Here is an 18,950-nt window from a genome sequence, read left to right as displayed (position 1 = left end):
GAGTCACAGGCACAAACCTCCTCCTCTGCCTGACCTGGAGCAGGGATTTGCACCCAAATGTCCTATGCAAGCATCCTAACCACCAGGCACCTACAGGATGTTCTAGAGTAGATGTCTCACTTTCTCTGTAGTGGCTGTGCCGCTTCTGTACAAACCAGACAGCTTTCGCCAGTGACAGAGGTGGACCTGCAGTAGTCTGCTGCCTAGCGAGTAAGGCGCTCATGAAAGAAACGATACCTGACTTCAAATCTCTGTTCCAAATCAGGAGAAGACATTTGAATCCAAGGTCTCACCTGTGGTCGGTGGCGGGCCTTAGAGGCACAGAAGGCAGGGGAATCCTGCCCAGACTTACTGATGGGAAGCCCAAATGCGCAAGGAACTTGGCAGTAGCTGAAAGGGCTCTAGATTTGCCACCTGAAGTGCTATGCAGGGCTAAGGCCATAAAGAACTACAGTAGCTAAGCATATTTGTTATGCCTGGTATCTACATTTGCTTGACTTTATGCCTCTTGTCTAATATTATTCCAGGCTAATTCTGCACAAAGTATTTTACACTGCAGGACTCTTGGCCAAATGCCCTGCATTTTCTTGTTAGCATTAGCCAGCTGTGCAAGGTGCACTTCACCCTTTCTTACAAGTAGCTGGAGAGGGGTGACATTTGAACAGTCCATTTAAAAGTTATTGTTTTCAATGGGGGAGAGGGAAAGTTTTGCAAAATCCCCCCCCCTTTTTTTTTTTAGAAGTTTAACTAATGTTAACCAGCAGGTCCCACATCACCTTGCTACATCTCTTCCCAAATCATTTAAATTCAATAGCTTAAACTTACTGTTCGTTCCTTTGCCTGCAAACTAAGTCACTTCTTCAACCCATCAGTGAGGCTTGCTTTCTATGCCAACAGTGCAATTCTTCAACATAGAGCATTGCAACAAATATTTTTCAAGCTTTTCCTACCATAGATATTTTACAAACCTAGTTAGATCTTCAAATCAGTGTCGATTCGGGATGAAGATGCTGTACTCCTGGAGCTTGGGAAGAAAAGATACCTTCAGACAAGGAGTTCTTTTGCTAGCGAGTCTGCTGGGGCCTGGCAAGTAGCCTCTGTCACATCTGGGCAGGTGCATAGCTCAGAATGAATGATATTGTGGAGAGCTCAGGCCAGAGCTGAAAGGATGCAGATGAGCTGGACTTCTCCCAGCAAAGGCTCTGTCAAACATGGACCTCACCGACGCCTTCAGCATTTCAGTTTTATCTTGATACAAGCTAGGTGCCGTGCTGCTCCCTTCACACTCACTAACTGCTGAGGGTCCAAGCCTGTTTAGGTCTTCTAGTTTATCTACTGTAATACACCCTATTTACAGTTAGATGCAATTCAGCCTTAATTATAATGGTAAGGAGCAAAATCCATTGCATTTGTCCAAGGTGGCACATGACAGGCTTATGCCACCAGTGCCTGCGCCCACACCAATGCTCATTCACACTCACTAACTCTGCATTTTATCCTGTTCCCAAAGACAGGCATGATAGAGCTATAAGTTTTCACGGCAGCCCGTGAGCCCAGCCCTGCCTCCCTGGGCAGTACAGTGCAGCGCCACAGGTTAACTGGAGCCAGGGCAGTGGGTGGTAACTATAAAAGAAAAAGAAAACTATTTGGCAGTCTTCATTTATTTTAGCTTAAACATTTTTTAATAAAAAACAAAACAAAGATCAATCAATAAATAAAACCTAATCACCATCAAGGAAACAACATATTAAGCAGAGTACCATCAGTCACATTAAATAGAAGCCCCACAATTTAAAGTAGTCTTCAACACTGCAATGAAAGAACATTTTGTAAGCTTAATTGTTCACAAACAAGACTAGCTGTTCTGTTGTAACCTTCATGTACTTATAATGCCCTATTCATAACACGAGGACTTGTCACTCTTCACACAAAAGTCCCCGTTGAAACAAAGGGGTTTGCATTTCTTTTTTTCTCTCAGTGGCAAAAAGTGCTAAAAATAACTTATCCGATGTTAATAGCAGAAAGGGTGAGCCGAAGCAGCATCAAGCCTTTTGGACCAGGATTTGGGATTTCTTTACAAAATATGCACAAGCAGTTAGCCTCAAAGACTGCAGACCTGGCCCAGTGGAATTCAAGTGCAGCAAGTCAGTCCGACTGAACATGCCACTGCCTTTTCAGAGGCAGGAGTTAAACTCCTGTCCTCAAATGACATTACTTCTAAGCAGAATAGAAACAAGGATAGTCTCACCAAAGATGGGAACTGTTTTACACTTTAGGCAATTATAACTTTGGGTTTGTTTCACAGATTAATAACTCACCGCTGTGAAAGCTTCAGGGTAGTCACTAAAGGACAGGGCTTGAATTCTTATTCATTTAGTTGGCTATTGGAATACATTGTATATGTCTGGAATATCAACCGTGGCAAAACCAGTAATTATCTACAGTACACAACCTGGACTGAATAGATTGCAAGGGAAGCACATAGCTGAATTTTGGGAAGATGGTGCCTAGGAAGCTTTCTGTACATTCATGTCACCAGCATTTAGAGTCACGGTTGAAGTTAAACTAGTACTATTCTGCTTTGCTGTTTATGTAACACAAAGCGTCCCTATACAAGTTACATTTTCCCCAGGGATGCTCAGGCAGAAGCCCAACCCCGCTACCTGCACTTTGACTACCAAGGAAATAAGCGCAAAACGTTAGAAAAATACGAGACAAGAAAAAATTTGAGATAAAAATATATACCTTTGGTTAAAAACCATCCCCTTTATAATAGTCTCTCGGAACCCAGCTAAGAACAAAAAAAGCTTCACTCAGACTGAACAGTAGTAAAATTAGTTCTAACCAGCTCATCTTCACACCCCAAAGAAAACTTCTACAATGCCAGTAAGGTTGCAGGTTTTGCACAATTCGTTGTCCAGTATCTATAAGGGTCACTGTATTTGCAGCAAGAAATAATTTTAATTTTCCACCAAAAAAAAAAAAATAGGTTGTAGCGCAGGATCTTTCACCAACAGTCTTTACAAAAGATGAGCTAGAAGAAGTTCTTAATCGAAAAACCGTTGAAACATGTACTTTTCTTCAGATACTGAATATCCAAACTTTTTATAGAAAGCCACATTTTTTGGCAGACACTCCAGAGTAATTTTGTAACAGTTCAGTCTCTTACTTAACAATGTAAGGGTAGACATTAAGCTGAAAAGAGACAAACACACCCAAACAATAGTTATTTAAACCAGCACTGCATCAGTCAGCCTTTAATTCAGCAGGAGGAACACAAAACACTTCAAACTATACATGTATACTATTCACGGGGAAGCCCACAGTGCAGCGCAAGGGCCAAGGTGGGGACCACATGCAGTAACCGGGGGCCAAAGGGGAGCGCAGCTTGGGGGCCTATGGCTAGCACTAGTGTGGTTCCCCCCGTGCGGCCTGTGTCACGAGGCTCTTGACCCCTAAGAAGTTGGACGGCCATGTATTTAAAAAAAATGTTACTTCCATGAATTAAACAGATTAATTATTCACATGGAAAATGTGGAGTATTCATTTCATCATGCTTAGTGCGCACTTGTAATCAGTCACGCAATGAGAATGTTTAACATGGGAAGGAAATATATCACTGAGTAGATACTCTTAACCCTACAGTACTGAAAACTTTACAAAACTCTTTTTCTCTTCCATCTGCCTTGGATGATTATACAGTAGACTGGTAGCAAACTGGCTCAAGAGTCGCACTCAGAGTGGTGGTGGATGGGTCGGTGTCAACCTGCAAGGACATGGGCAGTGGAGTCCCCCAGGGCTCAGTTCTGGGGCCGGTGCTGTTCAACATCTTCATCAGTGACTTGGACAAGGGGGTAAAAAGCGCCTGTTCAAATTTGCTGATGACACTAAGATGTGGGGGGATGTGGGCATGCTAGAAGGGAGGAATAGGCTGCAATCGGACCTGGACAGGTTACAGGGGTAGGCGGATGAGAACAGGATGGGATTCAGCGCCGACAAGTGCAAGGTGCTGTACCTGGGGAGGAACAACCAGCACCATACCTACAGGTTGGGGAACTCCCTTCTCGTCAGGGCAGAGGCAGAAAAGGATCTTGGAGTCATCACTGACTCCAAGATGAACACGGGCCGGCAGTGTGGGGACGCGGTCAGGAAGGCCGACCGCACCTTGTCCTGCATCCACAGATGCATCTCGAGCAGGTCCAGGGAGGTGATCCTCCCCCTCCATGCGGCACTGGTCAGGCCGCAGCTGGAGGACTGCGTCCAGTTCTGGGTGCCGCACTTCAGGAGGGATGTGGACAGCATGGAGAGGGTCCAGAGGAGGCCACTCGCATGGTCAGGGGACAGCAGGGCAGGCCCTATGAGGAGAGGCGATGGGACCTGAACCTGTTCAGCCTCCACAAGAGAAGGCTGAGGGGGATCTTGTGGCCTGTTACAAACTAGTCAGAGGGGACCAGCAGGCATTGGGGGGGGTCCCTGTTCCCCCGAGCACCGCCAGGAGTGGCCAGGAATAACGGTCACAAGCTGGCAGAGGGGAGATTCAGACTAGACATCAGGAGGCGCAACTTCAGTGTCAGGGCGGCTAGGGTCTGGGACCAACTTTCAAGCAAAGTGGTGCTGGCTCCTGCCCTGGGGGGCTTTAAAAGGAGGCTGGATGAACACCTTGCCAGGGTCATGTGACCCAAGTACTCTTTCCTGCCCATGGCAGGGGGTTCGACTTTGTGATCTGCTCAGGTCCCTTCCAACTCTACCAACTATGAAACCATAAGCACCCTGTCCAAATTCATGGATGACACTAAAATATGGAGTGAAGCTAACACCCTAGAGAGGAGGGACCAGATCCAGGCCAACCTCGACAGGTTGGGGAAGTGGGCAGACAGCAACAGGATGCAATTCAATAAGGACAAGTGCAAGGTGCTTCATCTAGGGAGGAAGAACTGCCATCATATCTATAGGCTGGAGGACAACCTTCTCAGCACCAGTGAGGCAGAAAGAGATCTTGGAGTCACTGCTGACTCCAGGATGAACATGAGTCGTCAATGTGATGAAGTAGTCAGCAGAGCCAATCGCACCTTGTCGTGCACCCATAGGTGCTTCACAAACAGGTCCTGGGAGGTGATTATCCCTCTCTACACGGCACAGGCCAGGCCACAGCTGGAGTACTGTGTCCAGTTCTGGACACCACAGTTCAAGCAGGATGCAGACAACCTGGAGAGGGTCCAAAGAAGAGCCACTCTCCTGACTGGAGGCCTGCAGGGAAGGCTCTACAAGGAAAGACTAAGAGAACCTTAAACTCTTCAGCCAAGACTAAGAGAAGGCTGAGAGGAGACCTTGTGGCAGCATACAAATTCATAAGGGGAGAGCAGCATGAAGTAGGTGATGATCTGTTCACCAGGGCACCCCTGGAATGACAAGGGGGCCTGGTGACTGTCTATAAACTCACTGGGGGGGACCAGAAGGGTCTGGGGGAGACACAGTTTCCCCGAGCACCCCCTGGCATGACAAAGAATAATGGACACAAATTACTGGAGAGGAGGTTTAGATTAGACATCTGCAACAACTACTTCACAATTAGGGCGGCTGGGAGCTGGAACCAACTTCCGAGGGCAGTGGTGCTGGCTCCTACCCTGGGGGTCTTTAAGAGGAGGTTTGATGCCTACCTAGCTGGGATCATTTGAGTCCAGTTTTTCTCCCACCCAGGCAGGGGGTCGGACTTGAAGATCTACAACGTCCCTTCAACCCTACTTCTATGATTCTATGACAAGGAACAATGGCCATAAGCTTTGGAGAGTAGGTTTAGACCGGGCATTACAAAAAAGTTCTTCACGGTTAGGGCTGCCAGGATCTGGAACGGACTTCCAAGGGAGGTGGTGCTTGCCCCATGCTTGGTGATGTTCAAGAGGAGACTGGACAGGTACCTGGCTGGGATCACATGATTCCAGGTTTGGTGACCCTTTTCTTGCCTGCCAGGGCAGGGGGGTCCGACTGGCTGGCCCACCGAGGTCCCTTCCGACCCTGGAATCTATGAATCTGGGCGTGAAGCGGCTGATAGAGCACACAAAGAGAACAACACGCTGGCCCCTGCTGATGCTGTATTTGCTGTTGGTCTTTGCTATTTAGACAACTGCCAACAGAAATCCTGCCTTGTGCTTCAATGACAGATTGTCTTTCAGGTCCAAAATTCTTTAAGATTTTGGCAAGTTTTTCCAGGCTCATCTGGAAAGCTGAAGCCCAGAAGTAAGAACACCGATGGTTATACCTCATTTAGAAAAGGCTGTTCGTAAGTGGGTGAGGTGCAGGGAGAAGTGCTAGAAGGTATTGCTCCTTACTGGGGAAAGGAGTCCAACTCGAGGGCATTTCCAGGATGGTAGTAGCACATGCCCAAAAGTGAAGACATTGATTCCAGTCAGATTGTGACAGACAGACACTTGCTTTATCCTGTCCATACTGAGATTACAGCCGGTGAACCCTGACCTTCCACCAGCATGATGATATGCCAGGGGTTTGCATGTACACACACAGATTAGACATTTACTCCACTTGGGTCAAGCTCTGGATCAGTATACCCTCTTCCAAACACCTCTACTCTCTTTGTTAACAGACACTAGAAACCAGATGCGAAGAGCGGCTCCACGCCTGCCTGGTGTCACGAGATAAAGGATGTGAAGTACTTACAGTTTGCCAAGCTGCTTTCCTCTGCATTCCCCACTGACCACAACATCTTCTATCCTGCCTCTCTGTGGGAACACGAGTGTGAGTTTAGCTTAATACAGGGCCCAAGTCAAGTTTCAGAAAGAACAGACAAACGAATCTCTTCTCGCATCAGTTACCTATTTTGTCAAGTACTCAGAGAAGAGAGATCCTAAATTGCCTTTAAACTGCCTCAGCAGAACAGCCTGATCTAATTTTGCTTAATTTGTCAGTTAATGGCTAAAAACCTTACTAAGTACAATTAGCTTAATAGGAATACTTCTGGCATTGCAGGTTGCAATAATACATACCTTTGCACACGAATGAGTGAATTTATGCTCTATAACCAGTGTTGCTGTAGCAACAATCTGCCCTAGATTTGTATCTTCCACGACAGTAATGTAGTAATCTCCAGATCTCTTCATGTGTTCAAAGGTTTCTGTGGAAACAGGATAGCAAGACAGGCATGTGCCAGGGTCCTCTGACTGCACAGCTGTCAGTTTTAATGCTTAAAACCCAATTTGAAGGATGAATTCCAGCTCAGAGCACTGCAGAATTCAACACTGCCATCCAAAAAGGTGACTGAGACTTTCGAAAAATGACAAGTAACACAATCCCAGCATCAAAAACCATCAACATCAAATTAGGATGAGACGAGTGCACAGGGCTGGGGCAAAGCAGGAAACAACTTCCCCAGGGTTTTAGCTGCAGAAGAGCTGCCGCTCTAGAGCCAAAGGTCTGTTAGTTCGATGGGCAGGCCCGTGAAACAAACTCATCAGCTCAAGAGGAGCAAAAGCAAGCCCCAGTTTTGAAACGTGAGCAGTAATGACCGCGACCGTGTGCCATCTTCCTCCAACTGGAAACATCCAGTCATTAGGGAAGTTCCCACTTTGCCAACCCGGCAGTCCCCCAGGACAGACAAATCAGCGTCACAGTGGCTGTGAATTTTGCAAGTCACCCTCCAAAATGTTGAAATCTGCCTGGAGAGAGCTGGCTCAACCAGCCCAGCTGACACTGTCCAGCCAGACCTCAGGTACAGAAGTCAAGGGGAACACATTTGCTGTCCACATCAGTATTTTCCTCTTCCCAGCCATCCCTTCTAAAACAGCAAGAAACAGCGATGTACTCACTGATAAACTGCTCTGGGCTGACCACTCCCGTTTCCGTCAGCTGACCCAGAACCTTAAAAAATCCTACAGGAGGAAAGAAAGGAAGGTATGCAATTAGCATCTCACTCCAGCATTTCCGGCGCAAACTTAAATCCTACAGGCTTAAGTGCCCAACCGATTAAACAAGAGCTGTACATATTTGGCCAGGGAGTTGCACCCATATAAAGGGAATAAGGAGATACCCGCAGGATCATGGGATTTTCCCTGATCACTTTGATTTCCCACCACACAAAAACAGCTTAACCACGTTCCACATAGAACAATGCTCCAGTACCGCAACATGACTGATGAGAAGGGGACACGACGTCTCCGTACGTCACTGCATTCAAGTACATATTGAAGCACACACGTGCTGGGTGTGCGTTACTAAATTTTTAAGTGAACTTCAAATCCGCACCAGAAGCAAGGCAACTGCTTAGCATAATGAATTAAAAGCAAAACACAGCTTGATGGAAGATGAGGAGGCGTGTGAATTAGAGCAAAGACAATCTAACGCCAAGTAACCAGTTCACATTTTTATTGACTAGCTAAATAACTTCACTAATGAGCTGTCTTTTCAAATCCGATTTTCCCTATTTCAACCTAAAACTTTTTCCACGTCACGTAACACACGGCAGCGAACAACGCTCATCCACAACAGTCATTCAGCAGTGGGAAACAGAACAGGACTCTACCTCTATTTAAATCAGCAGTGCAGAGAGGTCTCATAACTAATCCATCCCCTGGATCTAATGGAGAAATGGCAGGAGAAAACATTGCCGTGTTCTTGCTCCAGTCCAGCTCATGAAGGATATTCGGGTCAAACATCGGCGTATCATCAGGCATCACAGCTGTGACAGGCATCATGGCTGCAATGGTTGCAACAGGAGGACTGAAACAGAAATGTGCGCTCTGTAAGAAACACCGTTGGGATGGATTCAGGATATATAACTTTGCATGCCTGCTAACTGCAGAGTAACAGATTTCCTCTCCAATGCAGGGAAAGGTTAATGAAATCTCAATTTGTATTTATTTTATCAGCAGCTGCACTATTTAAACTAGAGCCTGCCAGGATTTGGGGTTAAACAAACATGAAAAGCATACACTCTGAGGTTCTGTAATGCCTAAGTCCACTGAACAGCAACATGATTTTTGTGCCAAGGAAAAATGATCAATTTTTATATGGAATAAAGGCAACTGGAGTAGATTTTGTATGGGATGCGTAGCTAGGGAACTAGAGGTACCTACTTCAAAGAGGCTCCAGCACCCCGAAAAAACAGTGTCACTGGTTCTCTAAGCTGTACAGACAGTAGTCTTGCTAAAGAGACATCTCTGCTTCTTTGGGCAATCTACTTTTTATGGAGTAGCGTTGGCTCTGCCTGTGCAATCTAACTTGCAAATTTACAAAAGCAAACACAGTCTCTACCAGGAGTAACCCTCACCGCCTCTTTAAACAGATAAAGTAAATCTATCAAGGTTACAGTGTACCAACCATCCCACCACTGAAAAAGTAATGCAAAGCAATTGTTTTTTATGGCTTGGAAAAAACAATGAAGGAAACCAGGGAATACATTTTGCTGATCTCTCTTGCAAGAGGCAAGTTACTCCAGCTTTTTGTGGCTTCTAACTACAGTATCTGATGTGATGAACGAGAGCTCACCAAAGGAGTTTCTCAAGGTTAAATTCCTCCCTTGAGAGAGAGAGATGTACAAAGCTACCACTTTTCAAGCACAGGTAGAGTTTGCTTCAGGTATACTTCAGCACATGCAAGAGTGCAATAAAACTTATTCTGAATGGGATCCTTATTAATTCTACGAAAAGCGTTTTTTCAAATGTACGTCGTTGGTAGGGAAAAACCCTCCCGAGTACGTTATCTAGGAGGCATCTGATGGACACTGCAGCAGAGAAGGCTCCGATCAGAAGGCAGCATCTGAAGTGCAACAGGAAAGCTCCCGCGGGTTTACAGCGGCCTTCGGATACACACCCTTTTCCCACAAGCAGTGAGGTACGGAAATGTGAAGCCTGTGGTGTGGCTGTGTGCTGAGTAAATACCAATAAAGCCTCCACCCTTTATAACAAATAGTACTGCACAATCCCCAGAACTTCCCCATTGCCATTATATATACATGCACATCTCTCTCATCTATCTATCTACCTATCTATCGATACACACACAGACATATAGATCTCTATAGATAGATCTACACAGATATCGACATGTCTATATATAGATCTATCTATATCTGTACTATATATATAGATATCTATGGATCTCTCCACACTATGCGAACAATCGGACTCCTTTGTGATCCCCATTAGAGAGATGGGGAAACAGCAGGAAAAGGGGTTACGTGGCCTCCATAAGGACCCACAAACCGTGCGCCACTCCGGGAAGAAGAATCCAGGTCTTCTGGCTCCCAGCTCTTCAGCTCCAAGGCACGGGGGTGTCTGCAGAGGAATGGGCGCCACCACTACTGGTTTTTCACAAATAATGACACGGCTGAACAGACCTAAGTCATCGTAGTTCGGGCAATAGCCCCGGTACTTCGTGCAGTAACTAAAGGCGCATCAGATTAAGTTTCGACGCTCATCTCTAATTCCAGCTGGCGGATTATCCCGATGCTGCTACTCGCCTCTCGGAAGAAAGCTTACCCAGAACTCACAGCTAATCGCACGCTAACAAAACCCTTCTCAAACGACCTTCTCTGCCACGCTGAAGCTGGAGGTAACCCGAGCGCTGCGTTAGGGAAGGCGCAGGCACGCCGAGGGCAGAGCGGTGCTTTCCGCCCCGCTGCGCCCTGCCTCACTGTGCTGCCACGCACGCAGCGTTAGCACCGCCAGGTGTGCAAACAGGACCCGAGAGATAAGCCCCGAGGTTTCAAATAAAGGTCTGTGGTCTGAGCTCTTTGCAAGAGCAAAGCTGTGCTCTCATTCTCCTGTAGTCAAAAGAAAAAAGACAGGCTGAAAAGGGAGAGCCGGCCTTGTCCGAGGGAAGTCCACGTTCGGGGAGATCCCTCCGTGCCTCAGCCAGGCCGCCTAGGACCAAGCGAGGAACCCCGCCACGCGACGCAGCGCTACGGCTCGGCCCCGGCCCCGGCCCCGGCCCTGAAGCCTGCGAGCGCCGGGCCCGATCCCGGCGCCTGCGAAGCGGCGGCGAGGGCCGGCGCGCTAGGAGCATCCTCGCCAGCCGAACAGCCACGGGAGCCGGCCTGGCCACAGCAGCGCCGCCTGCGAGTGCCCTACCGCCGGCAACGACCCCAGGCGCGGGCCGAGCACCGGAGCAGCGACGGCCCCGGCGCCGGAGGAGCTGCCGGAAGGAGCGGGGCAGCGCCGTGGGAGGGCAGCAGGAGCTCCCGGGGGAGCGCGACGGCGCCGCGGCTTTGGGACGGCGAGGGCGCCCACGCCGGCCCCTCATGCAGTGCCCCCCCGCAGCCCCCCACGTGCGGCGCCGCGGCCCCACTCACCGCTGCGGGCGCGGGCCGGGCACGGCGGCGCCGCACTGGGCCGGGACGTGGCAGGGGCGGGGCCGACGCGCAGGCGGCCGCGCCGCCAATCGCAGCGCCCGGCCCGGCGCTCGCCCCGCCTCACTCCGGGCAAGGCGCCGCTCGGCCTTGCTCCGCGCCGGGCAAGGCCGCGCCCCCTGGTGGGCGGGGCGACCCCTCCCACCCCGCCGGCCTCTGAGGCGCTGCCCGGCCTCGGTGTCCCCGGCTGTGAAATGGGCGGGAGCGGCACCCTGCGGCCGCGAGGTGCCCGCGGGGGCACGGGTGTGCGCCAGGCCCGCGGCTCCCCCCCGGCACGCCGCGTTCTGGCCAACGCGGACGGGCCCCACGCGCAGTAAAAACACTTCTCGAGTTAGCGCAGGGCCCCGGCCCGCCCTCTTCACCCTCGTCCCGCCGCCACGACCCTTGGTCCGCGCTCGTGGCGCGCTCTGCCCCGGGGCGTCGTGGGACGACGACTTCCCGTGCGGGCAGGTGGCATCCACGACCGCGACCGGCATCACCGGGGCCTCGCAAACGTCTCCTGTGCCCGGCGCTGGCCACTCTCCTCCGCGCAGGGCCCGTGTGGGACCCGCGGCACGGCGGACGACGCTTTTTTGCCCCCGTAAAGAAAAGTCGCCGTTAGTCCACGACGCCGTTTCCCGCTTCCTGAAGAGCCAAGGCCGGAGCCGTGCGCACGCGGAGTGCGAGGCTCGTCGGGCACGAGTGGCAAAACGGGCGTTTCTGCTGGAGGATTCCCCCGGTCCTCACTGGGCTTGTACCCTCCCAGTGAATCACGCGTCACCACGGAAGCCACCGACATGACTCAGGTTGTTCTCGCGCAGCCCAAGGGTGACGGGGTTGAACCTCTCCTCCGTGCGAGTCACGCCCAGCGCCCTGATGCCAGTTTACCCCGGGCTTACTCAGCCGGTTGCAGACGGCCCGGAGCGTCCGTGGGGGGTGGTTTTAGTTGCAGTAATTGTACACGCTGCAGGAGCGACTACAGATAACGGTCACAAGCTGGCAGAGGGGAGATCCGGACTAGACATCAGGAGGCGCGACTTCACGGTCAGGGCGGCTAGGGTCTGGAACCAGCTTCCAAGGGAAGTGGTGCAGGCTCCTACCCTGGGGGGCTTTAACAGGAGGTTGGATGAACACCTTGCTGGGGTCATTTGACACCAGTGCTCTTTCCTGCCATGGCAGGGGGTCGGACCCAGACGACAAAGCTAACACATTTAACAATTTCTTTGCCTCCGTCTTCCTAAGTAGGGACCAGAACAGCCACCACCCTGCTGGGCCCCTCGGGCCCCGGGGGAGGCACACCTGGGCCACGGGTTAGCGAGGATTTAGTTAGGGAGCTTCTGGAGGGGTTGGACATATTCAAGTCAGCCGGCCCGGATGATCTCCACCCTAGAGTTCTAAAGGAACTGGCCGAGGTCATTGCAAGTCCCCTGGCACGGCTTTACGAGCACTCGTGGTGCTCTGGTGTGGTGCCGGAGGACTGGAAGAGGGCCAACGTGGTTCCCATCTTCAAAAAAGGCAGGAAGGAGGACCCGGGGAACTATAGGCCAGTTAGTCTTACCTCGATCCTAGGCGAGCTGTTTGAGAAAATTATGCTGGCACACATCCAGGAGGGGCCAGCAGGGGACTGCATGCTTAGGGGCAACCAGCACGGGTTCATCAGTGGCAGGTCCTGTCAGACCAACCTGGTGGCCTTCTATGATCAGATCACCAGATCATTAGATGCAGGCGTAGCAGTGGACGTCGTCTTCCTGGACTTCTGGAAGGCCTTCGACACGGTCTCTTACCCTGTTCTCATTAAGAAACTGGGGGCTGTGGTGTCGACACCCACACAGTCAGATGTGTCGCCAACTGGCCGGAGGGCCGCACCCAGAGAGCGGTGGTGGACGGGTCGTGTTCGACCTGGAAGGACGTGGGCAGTGGGGTCCCCCAGGGCTCGGTCCTCGGGCCCGCACTGTTCAACATCTTCATCAGTGACTTGGATGAGGGGGTAAAAAGCACCTGTTCAAATTTGCTGATGACACTAAGATGTGGGGGGACGTGGGCACACTGGAAGGATGCAACAGGCTACAGTCAGACCTAGACAGGTTACAAGGGTGGGCGGTCGAGAATAGGATGGGTTTCAACACAGACAAGTGCAAGGTGCTGCACCTGGGGAGGAACAACCAGCATCATACCTACAGGCTGGGGATCTCCCCTCTTATCAGCACGGAGGCGGAAGGGGATCTGGGGGTCATCATTGACTCCAAGATGAACATGGGCCGGCAGTGTGGGGACGCGGTCAGGAAGGCCAACCGCACCTTGTCCTGCATCCACAGATGCATCTCGAGCAGGTCCAGGGAGGGGATCCTCCCCCTCTATGCGGCACTGGTCAGGCCGCAGCTGGAGGACTGTGTCCAGTTCTGGGCAACGCACTTCAGGAGGGACGTGGACAGCATGGAGAGGGTCCAGAGGAGGCCACTCGCATGGTCGGGGGCAGCAGGGCAGGCCCTATGGGGAGAGGCTACGGGACCTGAACCTGTTCAGCCTCCACAAGAGAAGGCTGAGGGGGATCTAGTGGCCTGTTACAAACTAGTCAGGGGGGACCAGCAGGCACTGGGGGAGTCCCTGTTCCCCCGAGCACTGCCAGGAGTGACCAGGAATAACGGTCACGAGCTGGCAGAGGGTAGGTTTAGGCTAGACATCAGGAGGCGTGACTTCACGGTCAGCGCAGCTAGGGTCTGGAACCAGCTTCCAAGAGAAGTGGTGCTGGCTCCTACCATGGAGGGTTTTAAGAGGAGGTTGGATGAACATCTTGCCGGGGTCGTTTGACCCCAGTATTATTTCCTGCCAAGGCAGGGGGTCGGACTAGAAGATCTACTCAGGTCCCTTCCGACCCGACCAACTATGAAACTATGGACCGGGGAACAGCCAGCTGGGCTGCAGCCCTGCGGACAAGGAGCTGGGGATCGCAGGGATCGTAAAGCGAAGATGAGCCAATAACGCGCTCTCATCGCCAGAAAAAGCCACCAGTGGCCTGGGTTGTATTCACAGGAGGTCCCTTGTACATCGAGGGCGACAGTTCTTCCACCCCACGTGGCACCAGCGGAGCCTCGTTCTGCTTGTTTCGGGCCCTGTATTGCACGATTGGAAAAGTCCAGCAAAGAGACACAAAAATGATTAGTGGTTTGGGAAATGCGGCTTATGGGGGAAGGCTGAAAGATGCAGAATTATTTAGTTTGGAGAGGAGAAAACGGAGATGGGATTTGATTACCATCTCCCCATACCTGCAGGGTGATCATCACGAAGAGGATAGAGGCAGACATTCCTCCGTGGCAGCAGGGGGACAGGACTAGGAGCAATGGCAATAAACTGCAGCAGAGAAAGTTTAGATTGGAGATTAGGAAGGACTTGAGGGCGGGAGCACTGGGGCAGGCTGTCCGGAGACACTAGGATCTCCACCCTGGACATTTTCAAGAGTGGGTTGGGCAGACACGTGGCTGGGATGGTTTAGGGAAGGCGGTCCCTTCCTCCCCCACTTCCCTATGATCCTGCGATGTATACTGAGTCCCCTCTAGGCCAGGGCACTTCGCTAGGACTGAAGAGTGAATACAACGACAACCTCCTGAGATGTCAAACAAATGCAGACATTGCACCCGTTTAGCTAAATGGGTTTGGTTTGTTAAACTAGAGAAAGCCCCCTTGCATAGGCACCCTTAAATTGAGTCAAGAGTGGCTAAATGGGCCTTAATTTGGTTTAGGATCACTTTCTTTCCTCTGAGAGGATTTAGTGCTAAGAGGTAGGCTGAAGGGTTTTACAATTTCCCTAAGTAGCAGTATGCTGAATTTTTTATTTTAGTTATTATGACGAGTTGGCTTGATTTGAATCATTTTCACTGTGCAGATATTTTGTAATCAGATAGAGTTACTCATTGCAGCTTTTACAAAAATATACTGGTTATGACCCAAGATAAATTCGATTAAGGATTTGGGCAAAATGTGGCCCGTGGGCCGGATGCAGCCCGCCAGGCCATTCTATCTGGCCCGTGGGGCCCCTAAAAAATTGGGAAAAAAAATATTTATCTGCCCCTGGCTGCCTGTCATGTGGCCCTCGATGGCTTTCCAAAACTTAGTAAGCGGCCCTCTGCCCAAAATAATTGCCTGCCCTGCCTTAGATAGTCCACCTGCAGGGGTTGGACTGATTTAATTAAACTGGTTTCTTGATGCTTTAGTTCAATGAACTCAATCTTTGAGTACAGGCCAGTCCTTAGGACATGAAAGGCTGAAAGGGAGAAAAGTTTTAGGTTGTTAAAACCTTGTTGTGTATCCTTTCAATGAATCCTACTTAACTTCAGTGATTGATTAACATTTTGGGAAAGGGGAGTTTTGTTAACATGTTTTGCCTCTGACTGATGTCTGAGTCCTGGCTATATACATATCCTGAGCTCTCGGCAGAGCCAGGGAAGAATGGAACGGATTCCCTCTTAACCCCCTTTTTACAACCCCCTTTCTAAGGACAATTAGTCAAGGCCATCATGAGCATCCCAAGAGTCAATGGAAAATTTCCATTTGCTTTTGTGGACTCAAGATTTGGTTGTCACAGACTAAGCCAGGCAAGATGAAATGTTACGGTCCCGCTTGCCTTGTAAATGCACTCTCATCAAGGCCAGTTCAGCTGCGGCGTATTTTGTGGCAGGAAAAGTATGCAATATTCTTTGGCTCATCCATGGCACAAAGAACTGGAATAAGTCCATTTAAAGTCATGGATATCACACATTCGTTATTCGGGGACACTGAGAACCATGAAAAATGAGCAATGCATTTGCTCAATCCAAATCCATGGGGTGTGAGCCGCCCTGCTCCCTGAGGGGAGGAAGCACGCCCTCGCTCCATTCGACCATATGACACAGCGCAGGAACATGAATCAGCCCTTGTGGCAACCTCATTGTTTACTCCCTGTTTTGGAAACAGATGCCCTATGGGCTCGGCTTTCTTTGGGTTCTTCTGAATCTGTAATGAAAAACGTTTTATCTAATCCCCCAGAAATGTGGAATGATGGGAAATGTTAAAAGCCTATAAACTAAGGACATAAACCATCTCAGCATCCTCAGCAACTTAAATGAAGGGCAGAAGTATGTCATCTAGCTTTTCTCATCTGAAAATCATTTGCAGATGAGAAACATCTGTCTGTGAAGAAGACGTCTCTTGAAAGGGTGCCCAAGTCTCAGCTAGATTGTGAGCAACTACATATTACCCAGTATAACTTAATGAAGTTGCAGGGAAAAAAATCTGGCAGGCTTTGGACAAAGATCTCCAGTGATGCAGATGACCATCTGGAGCTTGGGGAATGGTATTTATTTGGGGCTTATTATACCATAACTAGAGTTATGGAGGGAGAAGAACATCTGGAACCAGACTACCGCACTGGAAATAATTGTCCAGTGTTTAGCCAAGAAGCCAAATATAATTTGGAAAAAAACGTGTTAAGAAAAGCAGGTGTACAGTAAAACAAAGCGTTCATAGCAGAGATGCAGATCTGTATATACATCTTGCATAGAAATACTCAATCCAGACTCATAATTAGGGTCCAGCCCCAGCTAGATCATCCCAGCCAAGACTTTGTCTACCTGGGCTTTAAAAAACCTCCAAGGGTGGAGATTGCACTACCTCTCTGGGTGACCTGTTCCAGAGCTTCGCCACCTTCTTGGTGAGAAAATTCATCCTAATATCTAACCTCAACTTTCCTTGCTGCAACTTGAGCCCATTGCTCCTTGTTCTGTCGTCTGCCACCATGAGAAGTATTTCACTGTCTTGAAGAGATTCAGGGAAAGGCTCTGAACAGAAATATTCTGTCATTTAGTTTTCTAATGCTTGCTCCTATGGTCCTGGATACTCTTGTGGGGCAAGGAGTACTACTTGAACTCGACACCTTTGCCAGTCTAAAACATCATGAATCACCCCCTCCCACCCCAAGTTGTTAAATATAGTTTAAAAATGCTGTGATTTAAAAAAGAAAAAACAACACTTCTGTATAATTTGCCATCCTGTTTCTGAGCATTTGGGGTGGATTTGCTTATTGTTCGCAAGCTTTTCTTCACAGATATGAGTCTAGAAATGTTCTTGTAAAGGTGAGCTGTGAGTCTTGTGCTCTTGGTTGGTTCCAGTAGCCGATACTTTCAAGAAAACACGCTGGATGCTGTGAGACGTGTGATGAAATTGTGAAAGTCGAGCGTGTTGTTAAGAGTCGTATCAAGAAGGAATGCACAGGGTCGACGGGAGTTTTTCAGAAAACAGCTGTTTAAATTTGAGTTGTTTAAAGTCTTTTAAAGCCTCTATAAAAAGAAGTTCTTATTGTGCACATAGGAATGCAGCTGATCCTACGCTTGTGTGCACAGTTATGGCCTAATGTCTTTTGAATCGAGTAGGAGTCTTCCTGCCTTTGGGTCAGGCCCTGGCTGTGCTATCCCAAGCAGTCAGCTTGCATCTGTCCCGGGAAGGAGACCCAAGGTAACCCTGTAATATTTAACCATGGCTCAGCTTGCTCTTTACAACAGATCCCTTTTGAACTTCTGCTCAGTGATAACACGAGCATCAAATATAATTTTATCCTTTCTGGAAAAGTGCTTTGGCCTTCCTGGCAGATAAACTCTTAAGCTGCTCAAAACACTGGGTTGTGTCTGTGAGCTGAGTGATCCTCCCATTGCATTAACCCATTAAAAAAAATAAGCGATTTATCTAGAAATTCCTGCATAAGGGTAGATAAGCTCATGTACAATTTCAGAAATACGTGAGCACGGTGGTGTAAATTAAAGGATGCAATCGAGGAGACAGCTGTGCTAAGCATTACACTTAAGACAGATTAAAATGAGCAAATGTTCCCTTTGGCAATGGAAAATGCATTCACCATCACAGTTCACACCACAACTTTGAGAGACACAGGATCCTTTTACAACATATGTACCTATCTTCACTGGGGGTCAACACCTGTATGTTATTTGGATTCGTGGGATTCCAGACCTCATCTGAAATAAATATAAATCTTGGACCAATAATGACATGATCTTGCATTACCAAACAGTTGCAGTGCCAGTGTAATTCCACGACTGGGAGGGCTGCTTCCACTAATAGTTACAGGCACTGCAGGATGATTTGGCCAACTTGCCAGAGGCCTTTTTCTTATATGAAGAACAGCATCTCAGTAGTTTATGGCAGAGGTTTCTCCAAAGCAGATGAAATTCTAATCTTTTCTCCCTTTGCAGCTGAATACTGAACAGTTTTTTTAAAGAAAAATCTGGCTTCTTTCATTGCAAACTAAATCACTGCTTAGGTCATGTAGACATCTAAGTGCCTAGTTTGCAGTTCAGGTTCTAGGACTTATTTGAAGTGTTACAATGGCATCCCCATAATAAACACAAGCGGAAAACTGTCCACGGTGTCTCATAACCTCTTAGAAAGGGAAAACCGTTTCAGCGCCTGGTCGACTTTAAGAAAACAGCAGGACCACACCATTTCAAGCTGTTTCAGGGGAAACACTGCCTGGCAGTGTGTTGTACGTGAAATAATTGAGCTATTAGGGCATTTGTTACACAACAGCACAAATTCAACACTTGACACTTCCCTTGACTTGTGAATTGGGCCA

General features: G+C 49.2%; 1 protein-coding gene across 5 annotated transcripts; it reads right to left on the bottom strand.

The window, feature by feature from the left end:
* Nucleotides 1-1,645: 1,645 nt before the first annotated feature.
* GNPNAT1 (glucosamine-phosphate N-acetyltransferase 1) lies at nt 1,646-11,431 on the bottom strand. Of its 5 annotated transcripts, none has more exons than XM_090034400.1 (6): nt 11,300-11,431; nt 8,531-8,727; nt 7,818-7,880; nt 6,999-7,126; nt 6,673-6,734; nt 1,646-3,195 (listed from the first exon to the last, which is right to left on the bottom strand). In XM_090034400.1, the coding sequence occupies exons 2-6, from the start codon at nt 8,700-8,702 to the stop codon at nt 3,048-3,050; spliced, it is 573 nt and encodes a 190-aa protein (XP_089890526.1). In that variant the 5' UTR covers nt 8,703-8,727; nt 11,300-11,431; the 3' UTR covers nt 1,646-3,047. The 5 variants fall into 5 exon arrangements, with proteins under 5 accessions (XP_089890526.1, XP_089890525.1, XP_089890527.1 ...); XM_090034399.1 differs by lacking the exon at nt 11,300-11,431 and adding an exon at nt 10,212-11,289; XM_090034401.1 differs by lacking the exon at nt 11,300-11,431 and adding an exon at nt 10,488-11,289.
* Between the last annotated feature and the right edge of the window lie 7,519 nt (nt 11,432-18,950).

Source organism: Crocodylus siamensis, chromosome 2, assembly GCF_052110815.1.
Source record: "Crocodylus siamensis isolate JL-2025a chromosome 2, ASM5211081v1, whole genome shotgun sequence".
NCBI classification, from domain to species: domain Eukaryota; kingdom Metazoa; phylum Chordata; order Crocodylia; family Crocodylidae; genus Crocodylus; species Crocodylus siamensis.
Note: the sequence above shows the minus strand (reverse complement) of the source record. Positions and strands in the feature narration are given on the sequence as shown.

What these genes read in the sequence shown, in the direction of transcription:
- GNPNAT1 (XM_090034400.1), bottom strand. Translation starts at nt 8,702, where the DNA reads ATGATGCCTGTCACAGCTGTGATGCCTGATGATACGCCGATGTTTGAC. An exon ending in CACTGCTGATTTAAATAGAG is followed by an intron (nt 7,881 to 8,530) that starts GTAGAGTCCTGT and finishes TTCCTCCTGTAG; the next exon opens with GATTTTTTAAGGTTCTGGGT. An exon ending in TCACTCATTCGTGTGCAAAG is followed by an intron (nt 6,735 to 6,998) that starts GTATGTATTATT and finishes GTGTTCCCACAG; the next exon opens with AGAGGCAGGATAGAAGATGT.